Source organism: Tarenaya hassleriana, unplaced genomic scaffold (assembly GCF_000463585.1).
Source record: "Tarenaya hassleriana unplaced genomic scaffold, ASM46358v1 Cleome2, whole genome shotgun sequence".
NCBI classification, from domain to species: Eukaryota; Viridiplantae; Streptophyta; class Magnoliopsida; order Brassicales; family Cleomaceae; genus Tarenaya; species Tarenaya hassleriana.
The window spans coordinates 3,267,443-3,276,833 of NW_010965372.1; the positions used below are offsets into that span (position 1 = coordinate 3,267,443).

At 30.4% G+C, this 9,391-nt stretch overlaps 2 protein-coding genes across 2 annotated transcripts; both read left to right on the forward strand.

Moving 5' to 3' along the window:
- Positions 1 to 1,947: 1,947 nt before the first annotated feature.
- On the forward strand, positions 1,948 to 4,646 carry LOC104811991 (E3 ubiquitin ligase BIG BROTHER-related). The gene is made up of 10 exons (XM_010538903.1): positions 1,948 to 2,087; positions 2,406 to 2,462; positions 2,887 to 2,943; positions 3,398 to 3,463; positions 3,580 to 3,621; positions 3,744 to 3,775; positions 3,883 to 4,005; positions 4,085 to 4,203; positions 4,307 to 4,415; positions 4,571 to 4,646. The coding sequence occupies exons 1-10, from the start codon at positions 1,958 to 1,960 to the stop codon at positions 4,610 to 4,612; spliced, it is 777 nt and encodes a 258-aa protein (XP_010537205.1). The 5' UTR covers positions 1,948 to 1,957; the 3' UTR covers positions 4,613 to 4,646.
- Positions 4,647 to 6,476: 1,830 nt separating this feature from the next.
- LOC104811992 (F-box protein PP2-A14) lies at positions 6,477 to 9,330 on the forward strand. The gene is made up of 3 exons (XM_010538904.1): positions 6,477 to 7,051; positions 7,361 to 7,479; positions 8,818 to 9,330. The coding sequence occupies exons 1-3, from the start codon at positions 6,740 to 6,742 to the stop codon at positions 9,233 to 9,235; spliced, it is 849 nt and encodes a 282-aa protein (XP_010537206.1). The 5' UTR covers positions 6,477 to 6,739; the 3' UTR covers positions 9,236 to 9,330.
- Positions 9,331 to 9,391: the final 61 nt, after the last annotated feature.

Here is a 9,391-nt window from a genome sequence, read left to right on the forward strand (position 1 = left end):
AGTGCAATTACTCATGTTTGATTTTGGCCCCACAGATTTTTTTTTTAAAAAAAATCAAATTAGATCTGCAAAATTATAAAAATCAGGACATACCAAAAACATACAAGTACAAATCTGTGTTCTGGAAATGATTCTACGAGGGATGTGCATGTTTTGGGTTTTAGTTGGATTCGATCTCTAATCAAATTTAGTTTCTATTCGGTCGAATTCAATTTCAGTTTTAGTTGATAAAATATTTATATATATTTTTTTTAAATTAAGCTTTTTAAGGTTTAGTTTTAAAAAAAATAATTATACCCATTAGATTTTTATATCAAATTCAATTCTAGTCTTATGATGTGTTGTTTGGCCCAAATCAGATGGATTTTGTGTATCCAAACTTTGACTTTTTATTGCTTTTAATCATGTAATTTTCTTGTAATTTTTTTTTTTGGGTAAATATAATCAAGTTTATCCATATTTGAACAGATTTCAAGTTACAGAAGGTGCATGCATATCATGCTAAACATATAATTAAAATCATTCTAAAAAGGTGTGATTCTTTTCATAAATGGCCCTTTTAATATAGAATCTGGAAGAGATGCATCATTTAAAATGGAATCTACATATGTTTGCCAATGGCATCAATGCATAATCACATCATTATATCTCAAATCAAACTACTAATTAACATACCATGTGATACTAATTGTGACTTCATCTGTTTGTGCCTTTACATTTACCTTATATGTGTAATATATATATATATATATATATATATATATATATATAACAGGAATCCGGGATTTGCACGCATCATACTGGTTTACATTCTTCTATTATGTTGATCAGTATTTGGAATTTCTGCCATATAAAGAATGAAAAAAATAAATAAATAATAAGTATATATGACATATCATTGATATCGATTTTATACATAGTTTGTATAATAATATTCATATTTTGACACTTCTTTAGTCTTATATATATATGATCTAAATAATTTAATTTTATAAATATATATTTTTTTAGATCAAATAGATAATGCATAAATATTTTTTTTTTATTAAATTCATATCAAACAAGTATTATAATAAAAATAATAATTCGAGTACGGCGTCTGGGAGAATTACGGTTATTGTGACAATGCGAGCCGAGAATATACGGGTTATTTTTTACAACTTAAACTCTCTCAATATTCGTGTGAATGAGAACAAAATATGTTGAAAGATCGCGTATTGGTATATGAGAACAGTTTCGATATTCTATGACGAATATGTATCCTTGAGATCTTATGTATTTATAAAATAAAGTGGTTTGACCCATATGGGTACCTGAACTATCATATTTGAATATTTGCTTAATTGAAAAATGAAAATTATGGAATATACAATGTGTGACCTAGTCACAAGGATGAGCAGCAGATTCACATTGAAAATAAAAGCTACAAAAGCATTCGTTCCAATAAAAACATGGCATATTTTATTATTTACAATCAAGTTATATAAGATATTGACAGTAAAAATAATAATTCTCCATGGGGTCAAGTTTGAAGTCGATGGGTTCAAATATATTAACGATATATCAATATACATACGTGAACGTGATACAATTTACAAAGACAAAAATTTTAATTTATATATATATATATATATATAATTACTTTTTAAAGATACCAAAATCTCCATGAAAAATTAATGGCATCACCCTCGATTCCTTCACATAAATATATAAAAACATATATACACCATTAAATCACGTATAAAAAAAGCACACGTTCATATAATCAAGGCGTGCGAATGACATTTAATATGATTGACAAATGATTGTGATCTTCTCATACAACAAAAAAAAAAGCATATAAACATTATAAATGCTTCAACATAGTTCCAGTACATGAAAGTATCTCCAAAATTGTAATCCACGATTAGAGATCGATTGTATAGTTTCTGCGTGAGCAGTGACACGTGGATCGACGATGAACCCTAATTCACGGTCGGACCAAGAGGCCATGGACGAGGCCTTGGCTTGGGCTCTGCAGTTCGATGACTCCTACATAGCCGTCGAGGACGATGCTGCCATTGCTAGACGGATTCAACAAGAAGAAGGTGATTATATTGTTTATACCCATCTTCCATTTATATGTTATATATATAAATATATGGCGGGTTATATCTGTTTTAGTTTCGTTATTTCTTATTTTGATTTTAACTATGATTGTTATAATTTTTTTCAAATTTTTTGTATTATTCATTCGAATGTGGAATAAACTTTTTAAATGTAGACGGAACAAGATTGTTAACCAATCGAATTAAAATAACCAAATTAAACCAAATCGGATCTATCTAATGTAAAATTGGTTTAAAAAAGAAATCCTGTTTTGCAAATGAACCTTTAGGGTTTTTTTTTTTCTTTTGAATGTGCAGATGCTCGTGTAAAAAATATTGATGAAGAGTTGGCAAGAAAATTACAATCCATGGAAGGTATATTTTGTTATTATTTATTATATATTTTAATTAAGATATAGATGTTGCATATTTGTCTCGCTTCCTCTCTCTCTCTTTTTTTGGGGTGCAATTTTATTTTATACTTCTCTACTTATAACGAAAAATTCACATTTTATTTTTAAATCAAAATATGCAGATCAAGTCCCTCCAAATTCTATATGTTATTGGAATTTGTTATAATTTTTTATAAAATTTTTGTATTATTCATACGAATGTGGAATAAAGTTTTTGAATATATGAGGGACAAGATTGTTAAGCGAATCAAATTAGAATAACCAAATTAAACCAAATCGCCCACCGCATATTAGAATATATCTATCTAATGTAAAATTGATTACAACAAGGAATCCTGTTTTGCAAATGACCCTTTTGGATTATTTTTTTTCTTTTGAATGTGCAGATGATCGTATAAAAAATGTGGATGAAGAGCTGGCAAGAAAATTACAATCCATGGAAGGTATATTTTGTTATTATTTATCATATATTTTAATTAAGATATTGATGTTGCTAGTGATGTCAAAACCATCTGTAACTCAAAACCATCACGAGTCAAACTCGTCGTGAGCCAACTCGACAAACACACAAACTGACCCATGAACCAGAAAAAAAATTATTTTTATTTTTTTCATATTTTTTAATAATTTTAAAAAGATTTATAAATTTTAAATATTTTTTATTATTTTAAATATATTATTAATTATTTTATAAAAAAAATATTTTATTTAATATTTTTTATTTTTATTTGATTCGCAAACATATTTTTTCATTTTTTAATATTTGACTCACGAGCCAGATAAATATGTATAAATGTATAAACATGGTATATTTGTGTCACTTTCTTTCTCTCTTTTTATTTTATAGTTATCTACTTATGAAAAATTCACATTTTATTTTTAAATCAAAATATGCAGATCAAGTCCCTCCAAATTCTATAAGCGAAGACGAAGCATACGCCAGATTGTTACAAGCGCAGGGATGTGAGTGATTTTTTCGGAATTAAAATTTTTTATCAATGTTGGTAATTAAATGAGTAATACGATCACATTATTATCCGTCGCCTTAACGTTTTGTTGTACTTTAAAATCAATTACAGCGGAATCAGACGACATAGCCCATAGATTCCAAGGCCTAGAAGGTAATTGCACATTTATCTCTATGCATGAATATATACATATATATACATATATATATATATATATATATCGACAACTCGTTCTTAATATAAATTCTTGACATATATTCACGTCCAATCTGCAGTGAGTCCGGCTTCAAATCTTGACATTCCCTCGGTAAAGATCGTATATACATCCGTACATACATACGCACATGCACACCCATGCACGTTTTGATTACGTAAGAATTATTATTAAGAAGAAAAAATATTTCCAAGTTTTAGACAAGTAGTGCAACGCATGTGCCGCATGACCATGGAAATAGTTCCATAGTTTCACCATCAGACAGTTCCCACTCTGCTCCCGCTCCTCCGGACGAAATCGATCCCGACAATATGACTTACGAGGTACATACATACATACATACATACATACATATTGTAATGATTCGCGTATATATTTTTTAATACACGTGGATTTGGTTAGGAATTGAATGAGCTGGAAGAATCGATAGGGGACGTAAGCAATGGATTGAGAAAGAAGGAAATCTCGCGATTGCCATCTTCTAAGTTCGGTTCCGAAACATCTCAGAGGAAAGACGAGATGTAAAATATCGATAGTTTTCAACTATATACTATGGTTTCATCGAATATATATTTTTTATTCGCGACTATGTATTTTGTATTTGTTGAATCGATTTCGAAATAGGTGTTCGATTTGCCACACCGAGTACAAAAGTGGGGATACTATAAAGACCTTGCCGTGTGGTCACGCCTACCACGAGCATTGCATCGCGGAATGGCTGGCGAAGAAAAAGGTAAATGTATTTGTATCCATCTAATGATTCGTTTCTAAATAATCATATAATAAAAATATTGTTTCATTATTATGTATTCTATACACTAATTAATGTGCAAAATACGGAATTTCCTTATCTAATATTAGAATGTATTAAAATGTCTCTGCACGCAGATATGCTGCGTATGCAAAGCGGAGGTGAAGCCTAGACGATAACGCGAGCTGCTGCTGCATTTTATTTTAAAATCTAAGTATAATTTATCTCTCTCTATATATATATATATATTTGCATTTTAATTGGCTTTCTTGGAAATAATATTTAATTTCTTTGTTACCTATCCAGAAATTATAGTGAATAAAGTTCTTTTTTTTTTCTCTTGCATAAAATAAAAGTACCTAGAATCGTTTGTGAAAATCGAATCAATTAATGATAACAAGAGAAATTAAATAAGGAATGCTCGTTGGCCCGACAAGAAAATAAGTTGATGAATCTATATATCTCATAATCTTTTTCAAACTTTATGAGATTTTTTTTTATAAAATATCCTTCAATAAATAATTTAGAAAAAAAACATATAAACTGTCATCTATAAATTATAAATAAAAACAACTGAATCTAACCATTTAATTTTCTTTCGTCGTGCAAAACTAATTTTAGAAGTTTTTTTTTTAATTTGAAAACTAACTAGATTTTGTCTTATGACTTTGAGGTATTTATTTAAAAGAAAAATAAATTGAAACAAATACGAGAGAGAGAGAGAGAAACAAAACAAAATATAAAAAAATATGAAAAATTTCGATATAATTACATGGAAGCAAAACTTATATTTTCCTCGTAGTTATTGAGAATGATGACGTGGCGTTGTTCTTGACCACTCAGCTCGCAAGATGCATGCTTTTGTAGTTCGTCCGGATTCGATTCCGGTAAAAGTCTGGTGTGCTGCCTGAAAACGTTAGGCTATTTTTTTTTCTAAAGTCACAAAAAATATTATTAAAAGTTTTTTATGAAATAATATCCTTCAAACGATTATATCTACTTGAATTATATATATATATATATATATACACACACACAAGGTTTATGTAATTGTTTTTACTTTCGTATGCAGAGGAGCAACGAATTTAATTTTTAAATCTAAATCAATTATAAAATATGAATTTAATTTTTAAAAAGTAAGTTAGAATATAGACATCATTTAGCTGTATAGTTCATATATATATATATATATATGTATGTATATGTAATGGCTGAGCTTCAAATCCTTTGGTGATGGATCATAGAATACCCAAAATCATTTTTTATTTGAAAGGGCTATAAAAAAAAATGTTTACCGTAAAGATTTAGCCTGCTATCCTGCAATGTATAAATTAGATAAATGACACGTGCAGTTTGAACTGTACTCTTTTATATTTATGTAAAATTACAAAATTTTATGTTATAAAAGCTATTCATTGTATGACGGAATGCCTACCTGCTAAATAGTTAATATTTTAAATAAGGAGATTTGTGGAGTTGGTTGGGCAACGACATTCATTAAACTTTTCTAATTAAAAAAACAATAATTTTCAAATAAATCGTATAATACAAACAAAATTTAATTAGTAACCAAATGGAACACTGAAACCGTTCAACGGGTTTGCAAAATAAAAACATAAAACCCAAAAAATATTAACATATATTTTAGTGATGCAGCACAAAAATATGATATTTTTTTCTTTCAAATTTTGAATATATATAAAAATATTATTATTTTATAAATTAATGATATTAATTCACCGTAAAATATGTTCACATCATTCCCCGTTTCTTTCTGCGACAACTACGACTCGGGATTACAGGTAAAAAAATGTATGATGTATGATATATAATATATATATATATATATATATATATATTCTTTTAAAGATTATTGCTCTGTTCATTCACATGAAACCATATGGTTTGAACATATGCCATGGAATCCCTTTCCTTCCAAGTTCATTTGTATTCTTTTATACAATTGTTTGGTAAATGTCCCCACCATTACATTTTTAATTTTATTTTCCTCTCGTATAAAAAGATAGGACCAATACACTTTTCACAGTATTCTTTACGAGAAATATCACTAAAATACAATTCCATGCACGTCAACTCGTATGCCCCACGTCCCTCTCCCTCTCTCTCTCTCTCCTTTTAAAACCCAAGAAAACCATAGCTTCTCTCGTTAGGCAAAGAACGAAAGAACAGTAGAAATGTCGAATCAGATCTCTCTATATTTTCTCCTCCTCCCACAAATCAAAACCAAATCCTGAATCGAAAAATCAAACATATCATATCATATTATCATCGAATCTTTGATTCAGATGGGTGCGGGTTCATCGTCGGATCTGGCAGCGTCGGATCAGGCCTCGGGGCTAGGGGACGTGCCGGAAAACTGTATATCGGCCGTGTTAACGTACATGGAGCCGCCGGAGATATGCCGGCTGGCGAGGGTGAGCCAATCGTTTCACAGGGCGTCGGAATCGGACATGCTGTGGGAGAAGAAACTGCCTTGCAACTACAGGTTCCTCGTGGAGAGGGTTCTTGGACAAGACTCGAAGAATATGACCAACCACAACATGAAAGATGTCTTCGCCAGGCTCTCCCGACCAAATCGGTTCGATTCCGGTACAAAGGTAATTACTTTATATACGTCCAGAATATTGACAATTATATATGATATATAACCGTGTAATTAAGTATATGTTGAAATCTTGGACTGATGGGGTAACACTTTGAAATATATATATATATATGTGTGTGTGTGTGTGTGTGTGTGTGTATGTGCGCGTGTAAGGATGTCGTAAATGTCAGATTTTTGTGAGACAATATCTTAGAAAGTTTCTTTCTGGATAGTGTGTTGTTATATATTAATATATATATATATATATATAGTTTTAATAATAAGATTGAATTTGGTTGGGTTGTGATTGGAAAATGTAAAGGAGGCATGGGTGGATCCGAGAAGCGGGAAAGTGGTAGTGGCGATCTCACCAAAGGCGATGAAGATTACAGGAATCGATGACCGACGATATTGGGAACATATCCCTTCTGACGAATCCAGGTTCTCCCTTTTTTTTTATAATATATAATATGATTTTGTTTAATATAAAACTATTATCCTTAATTTTACTAGTTTGCAAAATATATAGGATTTTTTTTTAAAAAAAATAATAATAAGAATAAGATTGACTTCTTGTGGTTGAAGATTGCACACCATTGATTTCGTAGTCCTATTACTCTTCTCATTTGTTGAACAAACAACAGGTTTAGAAACAAGTTATTGACTAATCCTTCTAATAAATAAGTTTGGCCAAATTGCGAATTTAAACACTATTAACTTAACTACAAATAAACCCATATACCAAATTGATAAAAGGTAAGCTTTTCCATTTAAATTTCTATTCCCAAAGGATGAACTCTACACGAAATGTGTGTGTGTGTGTGTATATATATATATATATATATGACGTATGATCCCTTATGTATGTATGTGTGAAGGGGTAGTGTTTATAGTTCCGTAGATAAGCTCAATGAGGTGGTTTTGTTTAGTGTAACATGAAAAATAAAAATATCCTATTCTTATCCATTTTTTCTAAATTTGATGATTGGATGTCATATATATATATATATTATACGCTGCGACAAAAACAAGATAGTCAGGGAGCAAAAAAAAACCGTAAGATACTTGAGGGGGACGAGTCATAGAATCTTATCTTATTAAATAGATAATTATTTATTAAACAAAAATAGGTTTCCTAATTATAAAAATCATAGTTAAATATCGTTTTCTTGTCTATTCAACTCACTTGAAATCATTTGCTTGTGGATATGAAAACATTAGATTCAATATTCTATAACTAAATATGTAGACTTTAAACTATGAATAATTAGAATTTATGTACTATATACCTTCTTCAAATTGTACCAATTCATTTCAGGAAACCCATACGAATGTAACGAATACAACTAATCGAAATGAAAAAAAAAGATGGTGGATAGTGGATACATACGTATATATATATATAATATTCTGCAAAAGCATAAACGGTCCATCTAAATCGCATCTTGGCATTTTTTTTCTTTTAGAATAATCGTACCCACTAAGATAGTTTTATCCATTTTATATAGAACACTTGATTATTAGATTTTATTTTTTAATGAGAATAGTAAGTCTACGGATCTCCAATGGGGCCTCAAAATAAAAATATATATATTCCTATCAATTGCGTATTTCAGTCGCTCAAATGGATAAGATCGAATATTTTCTCCCTTGTTACTTTACTTGTGAGGCTAATGTTGTATATGCCAATCTATGGGACCATATTGTACAAATTAAAATAAAAAATCGAATAAATCAATGTCTTTTTTATAACGTTTTTATGTCTTTTTTGTTGTATAGATTCGGATCTGTCGCTTATCTCCAACAAATATGGTGGTTAGAAGCGGTGGGAGAAATCGAATTCAATTTTCCACAAGGGAAATACAGTGTTCTGTTTAAGATACAATTAGGCAAGCCCTGCAGGAGGTTTGGAAGGAAGACATGTAACGTAGAGCAGGTGCATGGCTGGAACATCAAACCGGTCCGGTTTGAGCTGTCCACGTCGGATGGTCAGCGTGCGTTGTCGGAGAGACACGTGGACGGGTCGGGGAAGTGGGTTTGGTACCACGTCGGCGATTTCTTCGTGGAGAATCCGAACTCGGCCCTAAGAGTTAAGTTCTCGATGCTTCAGATAGATTGCACGCACACCAAAGGTGGGTTATGTTTGGATTCTGTGATTATATGTCCTTCTGAATTCAGGGAGGTTATTCACTTGTAATTATCCATTCTTTTGAAATAAACTTCAGTTTTGTCCGGTTTAGTGTATGTTCGCGCGTGTGTATATATATGTAAGAGGCTTGTGTTTGTCTGTAATTCGTTGTTCTCATGCGTGGCGCGTGATCAAGAAATATATATATATATATATATATATATA